Source organism: Macrobrachium nipponense, chromosome 14, assembly GCF_015104395.2.
Source record: "Macrobrachium nipponense isolate FS-2020 chromosome 14, ASM1510439v2, whole genome shotgun sequence".
Taxonomy (NCBI): Eukaryota; Metazoa; Arthropoda; class Malacostraca; order Decapoda; family Palaemonidae; genus Macrobrachium; species Macrobrachium nipponense.
In genome coordinates this window covers 40323581-40347405 of record NC_087207.1, presented here as the reverse complement: position 1 = coordinate 40347405, position 23825 = coordinate 40323581, and the positions used below count along the sequence as shown (strand labels likewise).

The 23825-nt window shown below is 47.3% G+C and overlaps 1 protein-coding gene across 1 annotated transcript; it reads left to right on the top strand.

The window, feature by feature from the left end:
- Positions 1 to 87: 87 nt before the first annotated feature.
- LOC135226202 (tigger transposable element-derived protein 1-like) lies at positions 88 to 966 on the top strand. The gene is made up of 3 exons (XM_064265645.1): positions 88 to 162; positions 352 to 549; positions 694 to 966. The coding sequence occupies exons 1-3, from the start codon at positions 88 to 90 to the stop codon at positions 964 to 966; spliced, it is 546 nt and encodes a 181-aa protein (XP_064121715.1).
- The last annotated feature ends 22859 nt before the right edge of the window (positions 967 to 23825 follow it).

The window sequence follows — 23825 nt, the reverse complement described above, 5'->3', positions numbered from 1 at the left end:
GCTGAAGGATTCTTCCCTCAACAGATCTTCAATTGTAATGAAACATGCCTGTTTTGAAAAAAAAAAATGCCAAAGAGGACCTACATCATGCTGGAGGAAAGTTCAATGTCAGGGCACAAGCCTATGAAGGACAGGCTAATTCCTTGTTCTGTGGAAACGCAAGTGGGGATTTCAAAGCAAAGTCCCTACTGGTGTATCACTCTGAAATTCCCTGAGTGTTTAAGAAAAAAAAATGTTATGAATAACTTGCCTGTAATGTGGAGGGAAAACAAAAGGGCATGGGTCAAAAGGCAAATTTTCATTGAGTGGGTCAATGAAGTGTTTGGCCCTTTGGTAACAAAATACCTCCAGGATAACCAGTTGCTTCTCAAGTGCCTCCTGATAATGGACAATGCTCCTGCTCATCCTCCTGGCTTGGATGAATTTAAATTCATCACTGTTAAGTTCTTGCCCCCTAATACCACTCCTCTCATCCAGCCCATGGACCACCAAATCATCTTAAACTTCAAGAAACTTTACACAAAGGCATCGTTCCAAACGTGCTTTGAAGTGACCTGAGACACTCAATTGACCCTAAGAGAGTTCTGTCAATATCTTTAATTGCAGGTCTTATAAATATGGCTTGGCAGGGAGTGACTTCCAAAACAAAAAACTCTGCTTGGAGAAAATTGTGGCCAGTGTTACCTCAAGAAGGATTTTGTAGAATTTGAGGCTGACCCTACACTGGTTGTGGAATCTATTGTGTCTCTGGGGAAGTCCATAGGCTCTGATGTGAGTGGCGAGGAAGTGGAAGAGTTAGTGGACACCCACGGGGAAGAGCTAACCGCTGAGGAGCTACAAGACCTTCAGCAGGGACAGCAACAGATGGCAAATGAGGAATCCGAGGAGGGGGAGGAGGAGGAGGAGGAAGAAGAGAGGGAGGATACTGTGCCTATTTCATTAATTAAAGAAATGTTTACCAAGTAGAGTGATGTTAAAAATTTTTTTGAGAAGTTTCATTCTAACAAAGACGTTGCAATCCATGTCTCCAACATGTTTAATGACAACGCACTGTATCACTTTAGGTAGATTTTAAAGAGATGTCAGAAACAAATGTCTGGACAGTTTTGTTGAGTGACAGGGGTCCAGTGACTCTAAAGCTGGTCCTGATAAAACAATATTCAAGCTATCAATGACTAAATTATTGTGCATCGGTAATAGATGAAACTTCCATAAATTTTGACAAGCCATCAAACTCAACTGAAAATAAAATTGGAGAATCAAAACTACTTGACATGAAAGAACAAATTCTACTATTGTTTTAATACTGATAACAGATAAATATGTAAAGCTCATATTATGATGAAATCAAGTGAGTATCTATTAACGAAATAAATAACTAAATTTATCTCAAAGGAGACATATTTAAGTTATATCTTGATTTCAAAACACTTCATATAATGAAAAATAACCTTCCCCCATATAAATAAAGCATCTAGAGAATTATTTACACTAACTAGAAGCTCTGAATTGAGTTAAATACGGCTAAATAAACTTACTGCATAAATGCACTCTGCTAATTTCCAAACCAAAATACTAATCACTATGTCCATATTTCATTATGCAAGAGTAATATGAGAATACATGGAAAAGATGCATATTTGTTATGTTTTGTATTTTATAATACGATATGTGAATATTACATACGTTAATTTTATACCTCGTGCATATGTGACCCCCCTCAAATTTAGCTTCAAAATTAGGTCTTCCACAATTGCATAATACTCAAGTATTAAAACTCAAATTTGCTGCTTTATCATCCCCTTCTGATGTTTAGTAATACTTAGCCATTCAACAGCCTAACTGTTCAAGTAAGCCAATGACGGATCGAATCTTGGTACTTACCCCTTACAGTATACATGATTCTTGTTTGTTATTAAATTTCTTTTTGTACTGACATATCAAAGTCAATCTGTATTGTACCTTCAGAATTAGCTGATATTAATAATTACTATACCATATAATATGTATAGAATATATTACATAGTGTAGGCTAAGCTACCATATATTTATGGATGGTACTGAATAGGCTAGATTTGAGACACGAATTTTCCAACAAATGACGAGGTTTTAGGAACCTAACCCCACTTGTAAGTAGGACAATACCCTCAGGACCCTTGTCAGGAAAGGCCTGTTAGCCTAGGCTATATGTAAGGTTAGGAGGGTTAATTTACCATGCATCATCATTTCACATAATTTATGTCCCACAGGTCAGGTTTGGTGTGGAGGGCTCCAGAAGGGCAAAGATTACCCTCCCATGTCAGGTAAGGGCCAGTGCACAAGGTTAAGTTATAGTAGATCCCTATTTTTCTCTTGAATTTGTTTCCCCTCACCTAAAACCCTAGTTTCCCACTGCAGCCCCTCAATACTCAAAACTGACAAATAGTTATATTAAATTCATTATTCATCTACTATAATAAATTGTGGCTACACCTATGAAAAACTATAGTACAATTGCACTTGTACTCTAGCCTATAGGTAGTCTAGCTGTTTGCTAAGATGTAACAAATATTTACATTTCTCTTCTCTGGCCTAGCCTAGAGGCCAAACAAATATAGAGATGAAGCAACTTACAGTAATTTGATAACAAGAAAACCTATCAAGATGCATGTCTGCCAGGTTTTAAATATACTCTCATACCTAATGTACTCTTTTGAGTATGCTCAGTTTGAACTTTTTTCCTTACTGCCCAAAATAAAATGAGCCATATATTTTCTCCAAATATAACATACAGCAGTTCCTGTTTCCAAACTTACACTTATGATGATCAGTCATATTCTATATTTTTTTGCCGTTCGTAACCGCAAAGGATTCAACATCTTTCCCAGCCTTCTCAGCCCTCATTTGAACAATGTTAGCATATATATGTAACGTTTATTGATCTTACTCAAGATTGCAGTTGTAATCAGCACAATAAAACATTTTGCTGCCTATATTAGTGAAAGTAGACACTCTTATTCCTGGGGTCATGGTTTTTGAACTGAAATCATTTTTACCTTGTAATCTGTGGTTTTATCCTAACTGCCATCACAACTGAAACTCCACAGTGCTTATTTGATTATATATACATGTTTTGGTCTTAATTCACTCCAAATTGCACTTGAACTACGTTGCGGTTCCTGGTTCCTAAGCGCTCACTCCACAAACACAGTTGCAGGCTGCACACGATACACAGTTTATGAGGTGCAAAGCTTTATTCCCTTAATTGTTTACTTTACTCATTATTTAGTTTAACTTTACTTTGTTACTTCAAAATGTTTTTTTTAATTCATGTCTATTATCCCTTTTTTGCAACCAAATTAGTAACCTCGAAAAATTACAGATATTTCTAAAGTAGATACGAGCAGACGACGGCAAAATGACTCATCGTTGCCAATTTAGTGGAGTCACACATATGCCGATTCATTTACAAACTTTTTCCATGAATTCTAGTTGCCATAATAATGCAATAATGATTAAATTTCTCTAATATTTATATATACTACAAATAGATATGCTAATATGACAATTTGTCGAAAATTGCATTTTTCCTAACTATACAAACCTGAGGTCCTTTAACAATAGGAAGTAGCTAAGCGGCAGCTGGAACGGTCGTAAGCTTCGAAAACAAGGGGAGAACGGTAGTTAAACTGCTTGTCCGATCGTCGCGCGCCGCGCGACTGGGAGGTAACAAATCACTTTTGCCTTTTGGCCCATGCAAAAATACGCAGAGTGAGGGGTGGCATGAGGAGGGACTTTATGTTAAAGGACCTCAGGTTGGTATAGTTAGGAAAAATGCAATTTTCGACAAATTGTCATTTGTTCCGATACGTAATACAAACCTCGGTCTCCTTTAACAATAGGAAGACTGATTCTTGGTGGGAGGGGAGGAATCTGAGTCTTTTGATGAACAGACTGGGGTTCGTGCCATCCCTGGAATGCCTCCCTGGTCGTAAGAGCGAGGGAGGGGATCCAAGCCTCTGTCCGATTATCGGGGTGTGCACCGCAGGAATCAATGGTCAGACCTCTGGGCCGAGTACTAAGAGAGAGGCAAGCGTATCTCTTCGTACCAGCATTGTAAGAACTTTTTCCTTTACATGAGCAATTGTAAAGTAATGGGTTTGTCTCATGTTGGCATCCACTTCTCCCCCTTGTTGGAGAAGTGGTGGATATACTCCTATCTCTAGTTAAAGAGATAGGATGGAGCTCTGTGAATAGCTTACCTGCATCTGACTTCCTTTCCAGCAAGGTAACGACCGTATCCCTCTGCCCACAGGTAGAGGTAGAAAAAGATGGTGAAGAGAAGCCAGTCACTCTCTCATTCACACATGCATTCTCCCAGTCATACCAGGAATCGATGCTGTTCTGCCTGCTCGGGTGCTGGGTAAGCTTACACAACGTGTTGAGCAGCCACCACAGGTCCCAAGGAAAAAGTATCCAAGGACTTGTGGGCAATATCCCGAAGGTAGAAGGACGTGAAGGTGGTCTGGTTGGCCCAGACACCTGCCTTCAGGACCTGCGCCACGGAGAAGTTCTTACGGAACGCTAAGGAGGGTCCGATACCTCTGACTTCGTGGGCTCTCGGTCGGAACGTACGGATGTCGTCGCTACCATCAGCTTCGTACGCTCTCCTGATCACCTCACGTAGCCAGAAAGAAAGCGTGTTCTTGGAGACTTCTTTCTTGGTAACCCCAGTGCTAACGAAGAGGCGTCGACACTCAGGCCTGAGATGTCGAGTTCTCTTCAGATAGCGCCGTAGCGCCCTCACAGGACAAAGCAGCATCTCATCCGCATCATTATCGGTGAAGTCCAGGAGGGAGGGGATCGTGAAAGACTCGAACCTGTCGTCAGGGTATCGACGGATTTCTGAGTCTTAGCTACGAAGTTCGCGGGACGAAATCGAGCGTCACAGATCCCCAGCCTCTGGTATGTTTAACATCATAAGAAAGGCCATGTAGTTCCCCTACTCTCTTCGCCGATGCCAGGGCCAGCAAGAAGAGGGTCTTGAGGGTCAGATCCCTGTCTGACGACTCTCGGAGTGGCTCGAAGGGTCTTCGAGTCAAATCTCCTAAGTACGAGAGTCACATCCCACGCAGGGGGCCTGAGTTCCCTGGGTGGGCAAGACCTTTCGAAGCTCCTCATTAGCAAGGATATCTCGAACGAATTCGAGATGTCCAGTCCCCTCAGTTTTAGGACGAGCGCCAGTGCTGCTCTATATCCTTTAACTGTGGGTACTGAGAGGAGCTTCTCTCGGCGAAGAAACACGAGGAAATCCGCTACCTGCTGAAGAGTGGCTCTGAGAGGAGACAGACCCCGTCTACGACACCAACCACAGAAGACGGCCACTTCCCCTGCGGTACACAGCTGCAGAGGGACTGTCTGACGTGTCCAGCATCTCTGTTGCTGCGCTACGAGAAAAGGCCTCTCGTTCGCAAGAGATGGTGGATAACAGCCAGCCGTGAAGTTGAAGGGACTGGGACTGCTGGTGGTACCGTTCTACGTGTGGCTGGGCTAGAAGGTTGTGCCAGGTGGGTAGTTCTCTCGGTGCGTCCGCAAGAAGAGCCAGCAGGTCCGGATACCAAACGGCTTGAGGTCGTTTGGGAGCCACCAGGATCATTCTGAGATTGGGAGTGACCAGCGCTCGACTGATCACTTTCCGAATCAGACAGAAGGGAGGAAAGGCGTAAGTGAAGAGGTTGTCCCAGGGGTGTTGGTGAGAGCGTCCTCTGCAGCTGGCCCATGGGTCCGGCACAGCTGAGAAAGAAAACCTGAAGTTTCCTGTTGTGCCGGGTGGCGAACAGGTCTACGACCGGTCGCCCCCACAGGTTGAAGAGCCTTTCCGCCACATCTTGGTGTAGGGACCATTCGGTCCTTATCACCTGATCCCGACGGCTGAGCTTGTCTGCTACTACATTCTTTTTGCCTGGAATGTAGCGTGCTGACAGCTCTATCGAGTGAGCCGTGGCCCACTCGTGCACCTGCACTGTCAACTGATGGAGCGGAAGAGACACTAAGGCCCCCCTGCTTGTTGACCATATGCCACTACTGTGGTGTTGTCGCACATCAACACCACTGAGTGTCCCACCAAGCGGTCCCGAAACTCTTGGAGAGCGTTGAACGCCGCCTTGAGTTCCAGGACATTGATGTGAAGGTGCTTTTCGTGATGGTCCCACACACCTGCAGTCAGCAACTCCTCCAGGTGTGCGCCCCATCCCTCGGTCGATGCGTCTGAGAACAGAAGCATCTCCGGGGGGGGAGTGCGTATAGGCACTCCTCTTAAGAGGTTCTTGTCGTCGAGCCACCAGGCTAGGTCCTGCCTCACCTTGTCCGTGATAGCCACGGGAAAGTAAGGAGGATCCCTGGCCTGAGACCAACTCTCCCTTAGCCTCCACTGGAGAGACCGCAGGTGAAGACGCCCGTGAGGGACTAACTTCTCGAGTGACGACAGATGGCCGATCACGACTGCCATTGCTGTGTGCCTGTCCTGCCGCGGACAGGAACCGGCCGGCTGCCTCCCTGAATTTGCTGATACGCAAGTCTGCGGGAAAGACTTGCCCTGCTACCGTATCTATCAGCATACCCAGGTACTTCATCTTCTGCTTGGGTTCGAGATCGGACTTCTCGTAGTTTATCACGATCCCCAGATCGCGACAAAACTTGAGGAGTCGATCTCTGTCCTGTAGCAACTGCGAGCGGGAAGCTCGCCAGGACCAGCCAATCGTCGAGATACCTCAGAAGACGTATCCCGTTCGAATGGGCCCAAGCCGACACCAGAGTGAACACTCGCGTGAACACCTGTGGGGCGGTTGAGAGACCGAAACAAAGTGCCCTGAATTGGTACACCGTCCGTCGAAGATGAAGCGGAGGTACTTTCTGGAGGACTGATGGATGGGTATTTGAAAATACGCGTCCTTCAGGTCCACCGAAAGCATGAAATCGTTCCCCCTGATCGAGTGAACCGCGTCGTGCGAACGAAGCGGTTCAGGGGAGAGAGGTCTATCACCGGGCGCCAGCCCCCCGATGCCTTCTCCACTAGGAAGAGGCGGCTGTAAAAGCCCGGTGACTGGTCCTCCACGATTTCTACAGCTCGTTTCGCCAGCATGGTCTTGATCTCCTGTCGAAGAGCGTTGTCCTTTGTTGATCCCCGGACATAGGTCTGTAGATGGACCGGTTTGGAGATGAGGGGGGGCCGAGACTCGAAGGGTAGTATATATCCCTCCCGAAGGACATCTACTATCCAGTTCTCGGCGCCGTAGCGCTGCCAAGTCGCCCAATGGCTCGCCAGGCACCCCCCCACTTCCGGCAGCAGGGTGAGGGGGAACGCCGTCCCATAGCGTTTCCCTCCTCGTTTCGACCTTCTTTCCAGCACCTCCTCGGGGAAAGGAGGGTCTGGGAGGAGGGCTGATTTCGGCCTCCTCTAGCAGAAGTTGAAACAGCTGGAGTCTTCGCACGGGGTTTGGACGGTGCAGCCGTCTTCGCCGCCGTGGAAGCGCTAGCCAAGCTCTTTGGTTTGGCCGCAGTTACTCGAGGTTGCCCAGAAACCTTCGAGACTGCCTGGTGGACTAAGCGGTCACTCTCGTCAGTGCGCCGCCGTTCCACCGCAGCGTCCACCATCTCTCCAGGAAAGAGAGCTGGGGAACTCCTAAGAGGTCCATTTCGTAGACGAGTGCCGCTTCACGCCCGGCCCCCTTGGTCACTCGGGTAAGGACTGCGTCCCCTACGTCGAAGAACCAAGTTGGCCCACAGGTTAGCAGGTCTGATGGGCGAGGTAAGAGATTGCTCTTCCTCCAGACTGGCACAGTCTCCTGAAAGAAGCGTCGTCTTCGAGAGCAGAACTCCCAGAGCCGGCCGCTACTTTGGATATTGTGAGGGACCACAAATCCAACAGGAAACTGCCTGGAATGCTGCCATAGCGGTAGATTCCAGGGCAAGTGCCTCCTGCTGCGAGAACCATAAGTTCTCCGACAGGAGCTGCTGCAGGGACACACCTGGAGTCAGCCTCGCTAAACTCCGGGTTAACCTGTTTCGGCAATATCGGGTCTTCAGATGGCACGTAAAATCGCCTCTGCCGCTGTAGAGGAGGAGGAAGCAGCTTAGAGGACCGTCCGGATTTTAGCGAGTCCTCCCGTCCGGAGACGAGATTTCTCCACCTGATCCAGGACCGAGTCCGCAAGCTCCGATCGTGGCAACCCCATCATCATTTTGGGTTCCCTCTTGGGACCCCAAAATGACTCGAGCCGGGACGTGGGCTCTGCTGGTGGTAGCGGCGATCCTTCCGCAAGGTCATTATGTAGACGCATCAACTTAATGACCTCTGCGAAGTTCCTCTGTATCTCAGGCGTCACAGCGTCTTGTGGAGTAGGACCGTCCAGTCCCTCCAACAAGAGCATATCCCTCGATACTCCTCTTCAGAAGGAGGAAACAGCGACAGACCCTGACGGTCACCTCCAACTACTTGCGCGTACGTTCTGGTCGGTCCTAAGACCGTGCCTGAGCCGCACGGCGTCATAGCTGGGTCACGAGCGGCGCACCTCTCGTGATCGCTCCTTGGTACCTCGCTCCTCCCGGTATAGCCCGAGGAGGTTGAAGGTACAGGAGAGGCAGACCTGACGCTCCCCCCTCGCTCGCTGGCCGGACCAGCGTGCGTGGAGGGCTGCTGCTGATCGTCAACCCGCGGTGACGGTCGAGCAGCAGGCCTAGCCTTGCCGCTCGCCTGGGGCGATTGGCTCGGCTGAGAACGTCGAGACCGATCTCTAGCGTCAGGCGAGCTGCCGCTGGTCACCGTCTCCGCCCGGTCCCATCGGGAGCGGCGGACGGGTGACCTGCTAGGCTCCCTTTCGCGTCGAGACCGGCCAGCGTCCTCTCGGCGCGTCAAACCGCTGGTACCAGCCGTGGCTGGTACCCGCGGCCGTGGGGACTCCTTCCTTGCCTCAACCCGTGGCCGGTCAGCGACCGTCACGTCAGCCCGAGCAGCCAGTTGATCGCTGCGAGAGCGTCCACTGGCCTGGCGAGAGTCGCGTGCACGACTCTCGCCAGTCTTCTGCTCCGCGCCGCTGTCTTGACGGCGAGCAAGCTCGGGCGTCAAAACTTTGGCTGGACGGTCCTCTTTGGAAGAGCGTCCACTCGGTGCTTCTTGCGAACGAGAAGCGGCCGAGACGGAACCTGGTTTTAGCGGCAGAACCGCTAGCACCAGGTGAGGACGCACCAGCCGAGGCTGGTGCACCTCTGGTCCCCGTCGACTTCTTCTTTGCAGAAGAAGCGACGGGCCCCGTTCCCGAAGGAACAGGAGGACCAGCAGAAGAGCTCCCCGACTCGCCTGAGCGAGTCGGGCCCTTAGAAGATCCCGAAGGAGTCTTCTTAGGGGGGGAGGAGGCAGCCTTCTTCTTCTTCGGCTGTTTAGCCTTAGAAGTCGAAGGGGAAGGAGAGGCAGCAGACGACGAAGAAGACGATGAAGACGACGACGACACCTTCTTCCTCTTCCTCTTCTCTTCGCCAGGCTCCGCAGAACAGACGTCAGGTCTTCCATCCAGGAGGGAGCCGGGGCAGTTGCCGAAGCAACAGGGCCCGACTGCACCTGTCCGGAAAGACCTGAGCCTGTGACAGCAACACCAGCAGCAGGAACGACAGGAACAGGTCCGGGAACAGCAGGAACGGCAGGAACATCTGAAAGGGAAAGTGCAGGCCGATCTGAAATAGAAAGAGTAGCTGGAACAGCAGCAGGTACGCAGGCACGGCAGGTACCACGGGAGAGCCAGGCGTCCTGTCTGCAGTTACCGACATCCGTCGGCACTGGCGGCAGGTCCAGGGGGGTACTCTTTGGGCAGCGGAAGGTCCGGGTCGGCAAAGGAAAAAATCCAGGTGTGGTGGCACCGTCCTCCTTGGTACGGCAGCAATTGGTTTTTTGTATAGCCACCGTGGGTGTCACCGACATTATATGGGGCGTATATACCAGATGTGGTGGCATCTCGTACGCTGGTGTCGTTATTGTGTGGTAGTTGTGGTCACCGCACCATGAGTGACCACAGCCGACCCCGCCAACCGCTGGAGCAACCCTGGATGCTGGGCACTCCCTGCAGTCCCAGCGACTCCCACACCTGTCCCAAGTCGTCCTTCGCTGATGGACACCTGCGGAGACAATAGTCGGGTTAGTTGGAGGGGCTTCCCGCGCCTGGGGGGCGAAAACACCCCCCCCAGAGCGGACAGAAGACCCGAGTACAGCTGTACGTCCGGGTAGCGGGCGCCCTCCTCCACACTCGACGGATCGAGCGAGGAAAAGGACTCCGCTACCCCCCCGCAGGGGAAGGCGCGAAACGTGGGGGCTGGCCGGGAGGCAGGAAAGAGGACGAAGTGTCCGTCACCAAAGGAGTCACTGGACTTTCCGATGACTTCTTGCCGGCCTAAGTCTCTTCCTGCCCTCGTACAGCACCCACTGCGCCTCGGACCAATTCATACAAACCACACATGGTTCGTTGCGGGAGCATTCTCGCCCCCTACAACGAGAACAAACCTCGTGGGGGTCCACCTCAACAAATGACCTGAACCCTCCACATTTACGCCCCTCAGCCCAGGGGACACACTCTACGGGCGACGGTTGGGAGGGCGCGGGTGATATTTCCATTTCTTCCAATTCAACTCATTGCAAGAATAATAGAATTGAGAAAAAGTACTTACAATCACTCCTGATACACAGAAAGAGAAAACAAATACTCAAGGTTGAAGCAAACGACAAAGCGGGCAGAGCGATGGCGAACACGTCCTTCCCACACACGGCCGAAAGCAAAAGTGATTTGTTTACCTCCCAGTCGCGCGGCGCGCGACGATCGGACAAGCAGTTAACTACCGTTCTCCCCTTGTTCGAAGCTTACGACCGTTCCAGCTGCCGCTTAGCTACTTCCTATTGTTAAAGGACCGAGGGTTTGTATTACGTATCGGAACAATTCACTTATTTCCCCGGTTTGTGTAAGTCTTATACCCAGTTTGGAGGGTAAACATACCAATTGGCAACACTGATAAACAATAGAAGAACGCGAACAACGTAGTAAGTACTGTTCACAACAAACTGCTGATATTTTTAGTCAGGAGTCTATTTACCTTTTCAACAACGAATATTTTCATTTAATAATTATGAATATGTAAGAAATTTATGCAATTCATGACCTTATACTGCCATTTAACTATTTATTTAAATAATTATCTAGTGCACACTTCTTCTTCTTCTACCAAAACATCGTAGTTTCCTTGGAAAAGCCACCGTTGGTGTCATTAATGACGATTGTTGTGAAAGAAAGTGCCCCAGCATCTATGGGTACATGTGTGTGCAGATTAGCACAAGGGAATAGAAGTTTATTGACACAGGCGACTCCGCAAACATAGAGATGGCGTCAATCTTCTAAATTGTTGGTGTTATAGGTAAAAATTTTGAAAGTGTCATGCAGGTATGTTTACACTGCGCATGGCTAGACTTTCATTAACCTCTGTTTAATCTTAAAATATGGCCTTAATTTCTAACTTTGGAGAAAATACTTACTTCGAAAGGATAGTAGAGGTCTCAAGCAGTTGCTCTCATCACCAATGACTCGTGACTGGTGCCCATCTCCGGTGTCAGGATGTGTTAAAGTACTTTTTCAGAGGGTGGATCCATACGCAGTGAAAACTGGATCAGCTAGCCCAGTCGGTTGTTTCCCCTACAGTTTCCCCTACATAGTAATAGGGTAGAACACCACGGCAGGCCAACCCTCATCACGGTGGACGGGTCTTATTCACTCGATATTTAATTGGTGAAACAAGAATACAATTGCAACTCTAAGCATACCATTTAAAAGACTGAAGTTTCGTCAACATAATGTGATATATGAAAGCCCCATACGAACTAAAATAAGCATGTGAGCTCTTCGTAAAATATGTTTTCAAGGCAGTTTTGAAATCCAATATGGCGGGTACGTTTTGCATGGAAGGTTCTCATCAGTGACGGCCACCATCTTTCCCCAGTCTTCCCAGCACTCATTTGAACAATGTTAGCGTACATATGTAACGTTTATTGATCTTACTCAAGATTGCAGTTGTAATCAGCACAATAAAACAACATTTTGTTGCCTATATTAGTGAAAGTATGAAACTTGTTATTCCCGGGGTTATGGTTGGAACTGAATTCATTCTTACCTTGTAATCGGTGGTTTTTATCCTTACTGCCATCACAACTGAAACTCCACAGTGCTTATTTGATTGTAATTATACACATTTTGTCTTAATTCACTCCACAGTGCACTTAAACCACGCTGTGGTTCCTGGTTCCTAAGCACTCACTCTGCAAACACAGTTACGAGCAGCAGACGACAACACTGATTATGAGATGCAAAGCTTTATTCCTTAATTGTTTACTTTACTCAATATTTAGTTTAACTTTACTTCAAAATGTTTATTTAATTCATGTCTATTATCCCTTTTTTTGCAACCAAATTAACCCACAAAAAATTACAAATGTTTTGGATGTATACTTACGAGCAGACGACGTGAGGAAAAATGATCATCGTTGCCAATCTAGTGGAGCGTACACATACGCCGATGCATTTACAAACTGTTTCGATGAATTCTAGTTGTCATAGTAATGCAGTAAATGATAAAATTGCTGTAATATGTACTATATATAATACAAATAGATACGCTAATTTCACTTATTTCCCCGGTTTTGTGTAAGTCTTATACCTATGTTTGGAGGGTAACACATACCAATTGACAACACTGATAAACAATTGAAGAGCGCAAAACGCCGCAAAGAATGCCGTAGTCCCCTTGAATAAGTGCTGGTAAGAGGTTGTTTACGATTGTTGTGATGAAAGTGCCCAGCGTCTATGGGTACAAGTGGTGTGCAGATTTAGCACAGGAAATGGGAAGTTTGTTTGACACAAGCGACTCCATAAACATCAAGATGGCGTCAATCTTTGAACATTTTTAGTTGTAAGTAAAAATTTCTAAAGCGTTTTGGTGAGATTTCCACTGCCGTAGCCACCCTTTTCACTACCCTCTGTTTAAATCTTAAAATTTGGCCTTAATTTCTAACTTTGGAGAAAATACTTACTTCGAAAGGAGAGTAGAGGTCTTTAGCTCCGTTTCTCACCAACAACAAGTCGCGACTGATGCCCATCTCCGGTGTCAGGACGCGTTATAATGTACTTTTTCGGAGGGTGGCAAGCGTTGATTGTAGGTGGCCTATTTGGCCTGCTGTGATGTTTTACCCTACTAACCGGTTAATGATTTCCATGTGGAGAAATTGGAGACAAATCTATGAAATTCACATTAACTCGTTTATTTCACTGTTGCTTGCCTAGAACCCAAAGTTTCCCCTCAGTGCTTTCCCCCTTGGGACTAGGTAGGTAGGTAGGTAGGTACTACCTAGGTAGGTAGAATGCGAAGATAAAATAGCCAACACTAGGCTAGTAAGTACTTAATTGAAAAAAAGTAGGCCTGACATTCTTACGAGAAAATCTTTCGTCATAACATATCCTTTACCTTATAACTAGCTGCAGCCTTAATCACAAAACCAGCAGGACAGACTCCTCTACTCCTTGGTAAAACCCTTAGGGTCATCACCTAGAGGCTGGTTTGCTTACGTTCAAGTGACACTTACTGATTTAGATGACAACTTAAAATCGCCGGATAGGAAATTACTGCAGCAACTGAAAACCCTACTAAAAAGATTTTTAATATATAATAATACAAATGAATATAAGCTTACCTGAGAATTTGTTTCAAGGCTTTGCTACCAGATGTTACTGAGAATACGCAATGCTGTTTGACACTTGAATTAAGTAAAACTTCGGAGGACACGGGATATTCTACAGATTTTGAGCATTTAAACAATATTTAGGCTACAAATAAGTTTTGTATATGATTCATAATATAATGATCTATTTACAGAAATAACACAATTTTTAATAGCTGACAAAACGGAAACACGTATGCATATGCGGTTTAGTAAGAAATCTTGTCACCATTGAATAGCTACCGTATTATTGACAGCTCGGAGTTCGCGCTGCTGAAACAAAAAATCCTACTCTATTTACTTGCCTATTGCTCATACTAATTTATTAGCAACGACATGAATAATTTTTGTCTTCAGAATCACTATACGTTAAAAGATAGCTTGTTAGTCATATGGAACAGATGCGATTTGTACATTTTAAAGGTGAACAGATTGCCTTTGGTTAAACATGCAACGAGAAAATTGCGCACTTCATTTCAGCCATATGTGAGGCGTCTGAGGAGCTAATTTTTGTTTGTCTATTACTCTGATAAAGCTTATGGTTTTCTTAACCGCTACCTTGTTATGCGAAGTCTTATCACTTTTTAGGATTAATTTATGTTTTATATGGTATATCTAAGATCAGATTTTCAATTTTTAAAATAATTTATGGGCAATTATTTTACTGATTAAGCTAATTGTCACGAAATCAAAGTTCTTCTTCCAATATTTTTGTTACTGCAAGATTTCTTCTCAGTTGATTTAGACGTTTAAGCCAAGTGATTTAATTCCTGAAGTTTTTTACAACGTGTGTAATACTACCAGTGCATTTTGTAAGTTATCAAAACGGCCCAGAAGTCGTCACTAAAAATGGCACAAGGGGAATTTTATATATATATATATATATATTATATATATATATATATATATATATATATATATATATATATATGTGTGTGTGTGTGTGTGTGTGTGTGTGTGTGTGTGTGTGTGTGTACATACATAAAAAATGCACCCACATAGATAGATAGATGATAGACACATAGAAAATGTATTGTTTATCAGACATTTTCAGAAAAAAAAATGGTTAAAATTGCATGATGAAACTTACTGAAGATGGCGTTTTAAATATGTGGGTAAAAGGTGTGCCGTGTGTGGTTTTGGGTTCACAGGGATGTGGGTTACTACCTCTGCAACGATGAATATGTGTGTCTGGATGTGGCAGCGTGTAACGATGTGTACTACATATGGGAGACTAGTATACTGGGAGTGTATGGATATTTGTGAATATACATTATCATGGTAATGAGGGAGCTGCTGTAGATATAATATACAAAGTAAAGTCTGGATATACATAAAAAAAATGGGTGATAAGTTTAAGTAGGCATGTTTTATGAGGAGTGAATTTGCTCTTATACGTGCATCAGACAAGAAAGTTTCTTTATGAAATATAATGTTTGCAGACACTTTAAATTTTGGATGCAACTTTATTTTTCTTGCTGACTGTAGTCAATATTGCAGTCGAAGTAATTAATAAATAAATATCTCAGTACGCAATGGTGATAAAATGCAAAAGATTAAATTTAGACACAAGAAAAGACGTATTTAAGCTAATATGTTTAACAGCTATTGTGGTGACAATAAAACACTTTGCTGCAGCTTCCCAAGCTTTACTCAGCTTAAACCATTACTACGGTCTGAAACAAGCATAAATATCTTCCTTGATAATGTGGAGTGTAAGGACAACGCTTATCCAAATAATTTTTTCTCTGTATATAATTCATCATTCGCGTTGTTCTTACTTCCCTCCGCGAGAGCGTTCAGCGGGCTTTCCGCCAGTGTATAAAGCTTGTATAACCATATTTTGTGTACTTTTATATTTTGTATTTTATGTCTCTCAAGAAACACAAATCGGGTCTCGCCGACCCACTTTTACTCTCTCGCGGTCGGTAACCACATTTCCGTCCGCATGCTGTATATTTACATTTCCCTTGACTGTAATAAAAATCAGTACACTTCTACCTGCCTCTTTGTCCACTCCTCACAACTGGTGACCTCCCGGTTTGGACGGTGACCCAAGTGGTTTTGGCTCAGCCATTAAGGGACTAACTACCACCGCTCACCTTAAGAGATACTTTAACGGATCACACGGCGCCTCAGTATAGATCTCTGAAGCTCCTACCGTGGAAATAACCAACGCCTCTAACGGACTAAATACGGCATACCTGCCCAAGGTGTGTTCAGGCGTTTCCTCAAATGGTTTGGCCCGCCATTCACGACTCTGTCGACCATTTCGTGAGAGGAGGACAATGGGCGCAGACAGTACCACACGGGAAACCCAGGCCTCCCCCGCCCCAGCGACAGCCTCGGACACAGCGGCCGCTCAAGCTGTCAAATTACCCCCCTTCACAACGGCTGACCCGACCACCTGTTCTTCCGAGCTGAAGGGCAATTCCGATCGCGGGGCTCATGAACAAAAGTACTGCAGCTGACCCCTCATCGCAGCGGCTCTCCTGACAGAATGTGTTCGACCGAATATCTAACTGGCTGACCGGTGGGTCGAGCACGAACCGGACTTGTCATGCTCGACGAGATAAAAGAAAGGCTCGTGACAGCCTATTCCACGCCCATCGCTGAAAAGGCCGCCCGCGCCCTCGACCTAGCCGCGAACCCCATGTGCGGCGCCGACCCCCAAGATGCCTGGGACACTGTGACGGGCCTCGTCCGTCTGCCTGAAATAGGCCCCGACGGAAAAAAGAAAGAGATCTGCCTGAGCCGCGAAAATATTCCTGCGGCAACTCGAGCCGGACGTCCGAAAAAACAGCTGACCGACGCATACACCCTCCCTAGAGGATGACGAACTACTGGAGAAGGGCCAAAGAAACTGACGTTGTCGAACAATGTCGCGAAGCTCGCCGCCCCCCGATTCCTCCGTGTGCCTGGCCGCAGAGAAGGAAGAAGACGACGACGACCCAACGCAAGAGATCGGCGCCGTATCCCAAGGGAAGTCCTCCCACATGCAGCGAGGTGAAAACTCCTGGTGCCGCTTCCACCGGAGGTTCGGGAGATTCTCCAAGAGGTGCGAAAGCCCTTAGCACCTTCCAGCAGTCAAAAAACGGTGACGGCAAACAAAACCAAGGCCGCCTGTGGCAACGGCCGTCGTCGGAACCACACATCGTAGGGTTCTACGTCCGCGACGCGATCTCCGGTTGGAGGATGTTGGTGGACACGGGGGCGATGCACTCGATATTTCCGCCGTCAGGAAAAGACCGTAGCCATGAGCCCGACAAAACAACTGCCCTCGTTGCCGCAAACGGGACCCCCATCCATTCCTACGGCACGAAGTACCTCGAGATCCATCATCTTGGGGCGAAACTACGTCTGGGAATTCACCATCGCAGACGTCAGGATCCCGCTACTGGGGGCAGATTTCCTGGCGCAGAACGGCCTCCTGGTGGATGGGGGCCGCAAACGCCTCCTCGACACGGGGACATGCCTTTCCCTACCACTGGCAGCAGGGCCCAGGCGCCCCTACAATTTGTACCATCGCTCCCACAAGTACGGCAACCTCCTGCAGGAATTCCGCGAAGTCTTCAAGCCGGAACTTCGTCAGGCGGCAGGGACGCCGCCCAAGCACGGAATATTCCACCACATAACCACCACAGGCCCCCCGACACACGCGAAGTTCCGACGACTCCCTTCGGGCCGCCTCCAGGAGGTGAAGCAGGCGTTCTCGGAGATGGAACGAATGGGCATCTGCAAGAAAGCGTCGAGCCCTTGGGCGTCGCCCTGCACATGGTACAGAAACCTGACGGCACCTGGAGGCCCTGCGGAGACTACAGGAGACTCAACCTCGCTACAATCCCCGACCAATACCCCTTGCCAAAACATGCAGGATTTGACAGGGCCCTCCATCGGGCAAAAGTCTTCACAAAAATGGACCTCTTAAAATCCTATTTCCAGGTTCCAGTGCACCCCGAGGATGTCCCCAAGGACTGCCATCATCACACCTTTTTGGCTCCTTCGTCTTCCATTACTCAACCTTTGGCCTGAGGAACGCAGGGGCCACCTTCCAGCGCCTGATGGACAGCATCCTGGGGGACCTGCCCTTCTGCATCTGCTACGTCAACAATATCTTAATTTTTTTTAATTTTCCAGGTCCTTGGAGGAGCACCTACATCATGTCCGAGCGGTCCTGAAGCGCCTGCAGGAAAACGGGCTGGTCGTCCGTTTCGACAAATGCACCTTCGGCGCCAAGAAGATGGACTTCCTCGGCACGAGATCTCCGCGGCAGGTGTGCGCCCCATGGCCTCGAAGGTAGGCGTGGTGCAGAAGTTCCCAACACCAACCACGGTCAAGTCCCTGCAGGAGTTTCATCGGAATGGTCAACAATACTACCGCTGGTTCATCCCCGACGCCGCCCGCACCATGTCTCCTCTAACACAGGTCCTGAGGGGAAACCAAAGGCCCTAACGCAGGAGGCCGAACAAGAGAAGGCTTCCAACGAGACGACTGCACCTTTACGCCTCACCACCGACACCAGGCAACGTCGCCTGCGGGGCTGTCCTCGAGCAGATGGTCCAGGGCGAAGCCCCAGCCACTCGCCTTCTACAGTAAAAAAACTGTCAGCCGCCGAGACGGAGGTACAGCACGTTCGACCCGCGAACTCCTGGCGGTGTACCAAAGCAGTGCGCCATTTCCGCTACCTCCTCGAGGGCTCCCCCTTCATGGTCAGGACAGAACCACCTCCCTTTGGTACACGCCTTCACCAATGCTGGGCGACGCTTGGTCAGCGAGACAGCAGAGGCACCTGGCAGCATCGCGGAGTTCGGTTGCACCATTCAGTACGTGCCTGGTGGCGAGAAGAAACCCCGTGGCAGACGCCCTATCGAGGATAGAAAATCAACGCCGTGCATCCCGGGGTCGACTACAAAGACCTCGCCCGCGGGAACAGGCCGTCGACCTGGAGACCGCCGCATACCGCACAGCTACCACCGCCCTCAAGTGGGAAGACGTGCCCTTCGGACCCGCAGGCACGACGCTCCTCTGCGACATCAGCACGGGCCGCCCGCGCCCGCTGATCCCAGCCTCCCGAAGGAAAGCCGTGTTCGACGTCATACACGGACTCTCGCACCCCTCGGGCCGGACGAGGAATGCGCCTTCTGACGGAGAAGTTTGTCTGGCATGGAATTCGGAAGGACTCCCTCGAGTGGGCCAGGACCTGCGTGCCTTGCCAAACTAGCAAAATCAGTCGGCACACAGAATCAGGCGGCTGGGGGAATTCCCACAGCCGAAAACGAAGATTCGGTCTCCACATCCACATAGACGTTCGTGGGCCCCCACCTGCCCCTGTCGGAAGGCCGCCAGAATACCTCCTGACAGTAATCGATCGCTCCACCAGATGGCCCGAGGCAACACCAATGTCAGAGGCAACCAACGAAAGCATGCGCCAAAGCCCTCCTCGCCAGCTGGGTCAGTCGATTCGGAGTGCCAGATGAAATCACGACAGGACCGCGGACCAGTTTTTTCCTGTCGGAGTTGTGGACTACCATGGCCCGCCTAATGGGGACGTCGCTACACGCCACCACCGCCTACAACCCAGCAGCTAACAGCATGGTGGAGAGAGTCCATCGTTCGATCAAGGCTTCCTGATGGTGCGCTGCACCGACGAAAATTGGAAAAGCCAACTACCGTGGGTCCTCCTCGGTCTCAGGACTGCCCCGCAGGCTAACGGCGAGGCATCACCCACGGAGAAGGTATAGGGGCGCCATCAGCAGTCACGGTCCCGGCGAGTTCTTCCCGACCAATGCCGACGACGCTGACGTCATCGATCGCCCAGGCTTCGGGAATCCGCCTGGAAGTTCACGTCCTGCGTCAAAACCTTCTCCGACAGAACCAAACGTTTCCTCCCGAAGGCCCTATCATCGTGCAAGCACGTCTTCGTCAGGGACGACGAACCCGCCGCCCGCCTCTAACGAGACCCTACGAGGTCCCTTCCGCGTCCTACGACGCACTGACAAGGCATATCTCTTATCCATCAACGGTCACAAGGACTAGGTCACAATCGATCGTCTGAAACCAGCCTTCATCATGGACGAGGACCTCGCAGACGCGGATTCACAGGGCGCCTCAATCTTCCACGGAAAGAAGCGACTCCTTCAATCGCCAAACCCTCGGAAGACGGTCGAACCCCCGAGGATCACCTCAGGGGAGGCATCCCGTCCCCGGAAACTCCCTAGGATCTACCACAGCAACTGATATTGCGCACCCGAGGGCGCCTCCGCCGCCCAACTCGCTTCCGCGAGTGACAACCTGAAGTACAAAGAAATCAGCCAACTGTCTTAGGGGGGGGAGTATTTGTAAGGACAACGCTTATCCATAATTTTCTCTGTATATATTCATCATTCGGTTGTTCTTACTTCCCATCCGCGAGAGCGTTCAGCGGGCTTTCCGCCAGTGTATAAAGCTTGGATAACCATATTTTGTGACTTTTATATTTTGTATTTAATGTCTCTCAAGAAACACAAATCGGGTCTCGCCGACCCATTTTTACTCTCTCGCGGGTCGGTAACACACCATTTCCGTCCGCATGCTGCTATATTATATTTCCCTTGACTGTAATAAAAATCAGTACACTTCTACCTGTCTCTTTGTCCACTCCTCACAGTAGTACAGTACATAAATTTACAATGATAATAGTAAATGATAATATCCTTACAATGTTAGTAATCCTGACCCTATAATATAAATATTATATATATATATATATATATATATATATATATATATATATATCCTATTACCTTTAATATTACTAATAATTACCTAACAGATGTGTAGGTATGGTGTATGGATGTAAACAAAGTGAGCTAATGCTTCTTGATAGGACAACACTCGTATCAAACTTGGGTAACAAAACAGAGAAGGAAAAGGCAGGAACAAAACATAATATCCTTAAGTAATAATATAGTACCACATTCTCCCCTCCTAGAATAAAACAGAATAGGAACTAATGAAGTCTAGTCCCAGCCATAGCGCATAGATGGTCTAGAAGCACGAGTAGATCTCAGTTCAGGCCCAAGATCATTGTTCATTTGTTCTTGGTGAGTTGAATCTGCTACAGTCGCCTCCTGTGACACTGGTTCTGATGGAGCCCTGATTGTAGGTTATTTAGCTGTGTCAAGATGTACACTACTCGTTCCTTCAGTTGATTGATAATCGAGAGATGACCTTCAGGACAAGGACCTAGGTCACGAACAGGAACTCGGTAGATTCTCTCCCATCAGGGTACCTTATATTGGCATAAGTTGGATTAATATTCACAAGCTCGACCTCATCTACCAATCGGCTCATTTTTATATCGTACAAACCCTCTCAACAATACGGATCCAGGAACCATTAGCCATGAAGGTAAGGAACTTCCATGACTGGAATGACGCTGGAACATAAAGAACCACTCATGAGGGGTGGTATTCGTAGATGTACACAACAGCAACCTTAAAGAACGTAGTGCTTCCGGAAGTACTATTTCCCATTGAATATCAGGCAAGTTCCGGGACCTGAGTGCTAGCTTGACTGCCTTTCATATGATGCCATTGAATCTCTCTACCTGGCCATTCCCTGTTAGGTGATATGGAGCTGTACGGCTTGTCACCACCCCTTTTTGTGAAAGATATGCCTTAAGGTCTTTGGAAATAAAAGATGCACCTTGGTCAGAGTGAGTATAACCTGGCATCCCACACAAGCTAAATCAGCTCTAGGCATTACTAATTATAGTCTTGGTACTCATGTTAGGACATGCAAAAGCAAATGGAAACTGTGAATACTCGTCAACAGCTGTAAGCATGTATGGATTACATGAAGCAGTAGGTAGAGGTCCCTTGAAGTCTATTCTGATTCTCTCCATTGGTTGTGAGGCCTTCATAGGAGTACCTTCTGGAGGCTGGCAGTACTGAAGCTTTAACTCTGCACAAACCCTACAAGAAGCACACGCCCTTTTGACATCTTGTGTAGAAAGAGGAAGGTTCTTGATTTTACAAAGCCAACAGTCGGGTAACTCCAGGTTGACAAAGGCCATTTTGAATGTCGGTAAGTGGTAGAATAGAAGAGTTGAGCTGCAGGAGGCTTAGGGGGAAAGAGCATCAGGAACACTACATTCTCCTTCCCTGGGTGATAGTGATTGTATAGCTGTAAGCTGCAAGTTCCACCCTCCACTCATGTATCTTGTTATTCTTTATCTTAGTATGCTTTCTATTGTCAAACAAGAATGCTACAGCCTGCTGACCAGTTATTATAGTAAAATGATGCCGGGCCAGGTAGTCACTCCATTGACGTGCAGCTTCTATGATAGCCTCTTTCTCAACAATGTGGTAGTGAAGTTCACTCCCTTGCAGTGTTCTGGACATAAAGGCAACAGGTCTACCACCCTGGTTTAGAACTGCAGAGACAGCGACATCAGATGCATCACACTCAACTTCAAATGGCAAATTTTCATCAATTGAATAAAGGGTGGCATCTTCAAGTTCCTTTTTGAGTTGGTTAAAGGCACTTAGAGCTTTTGCATCTAGAGGAAACTTTTTTGTAGCTGCAAAGGGCTAAATTTAATTTGAAAAATCTTGAATCCATTTGGCATAATAAGCAAACATACCTAGAGTTCTCCTTAGGGATCCCAGATCTATTGGAGGCGATAGTCCTGCAGTGGATGAAGTCTCTCAGGATCTGGGTGTATATGTCCATCCCAATACAGTAACCTAGGACTTTTATGGAGTGCACTGATTTGATAGTGTTGGATTAATTTAGAGTTAGCTGGCTTGTTCCACAACCTTTAGAAAATGATTTACATTGCAAATATGCTCTTCTTGTGTAGTTCCAGCAATTGTGATATTGTCAAAATAAAGAAAAGCACCCTGGAAGCCTTCTTCCTTTACTAATTTGTCCATTGCTCGCTGGAAAGCAGCTACTCCATTCATTACTCCGAAAGGAATACTGCAGAATTGATACAGACTACCATTTACCTCAAAAGCGGTGTACTTCCTGTCTGACTCTTTAATTGGTATCTGATGATAAGCACTTTTCAAGTCCAATGTAGAGAACACATGGTACTTAGCAAGATTATTCACCATGTCATTAGTCCTTGGTAATGGGTATGCATCCAGCTCAGGATACTGGTTAATCATCTGCGAATAGTCAACACACATCCTCTTTTTATGCTGATCACTTGGTTTTTTCACAACAGCAACTTTGGCTCGCCATGGAGATAAACTCGGTTATATTATGCCCTCATGGAGTAGCTATTTACTTCCTTTCCTATAAAGTCTTGATCATCATTACTGTAACGTCTGGATTTGGTAGAAATTGGTCTGCAATTAGGTGCTGCAGCTGTAAGAACACAATAGTTATTACTGCTTTTCAAAGTTAACCAAGATTTATGACCACAAAATTCAAATGTTACACTTAGATGCTGTCTCTGAAATTATGTCTGCACACACCAAAATGTGTCAGGATAAGATTGATTATTGTGTCCAAGCATGAGGTCGGCCATAACATATCCGGGAGAACTAGTATTCAAAGATTTTTGAGCCATACTAATCACTACTTGGATACACTTTTAGTTCTAATTCTTGAGCAACTTTCTCACTTATATGACTCTCAGTACTACATGAATCTATTTGGGACTCAACTTCCTGCCTTTAACTGTTACTACAGTAGCAGCCTGTGAAAGTCCATGAGGAACACTTGCCACTGTAGTCATAATATGAGAATTAAACAATGTTGCTAGGAACACTTTTGTTGATTTAGATTGGAAAACATGAGCTAAATGTCCCTTCCTAGAACATCTATGGCAGGTAGCTTCACATGCATGGCATGTACTTCTAGTGTGAATGGTCCTCTGGAAAAGTAGCATTTCTTTCGTGCATTGTAGGTAACAGCAACTGCCGACTTCTCCAAAGCATCAGGTGAACTTTGCATGGCATCCTGTTCAGAAGACTTGAGGTTTACCACTGCAGTAGAGTGAAGAACTTGTGATGTTTGTGGAATCTGAGGGGTAACAGTAACAGCAGTGTGTGCA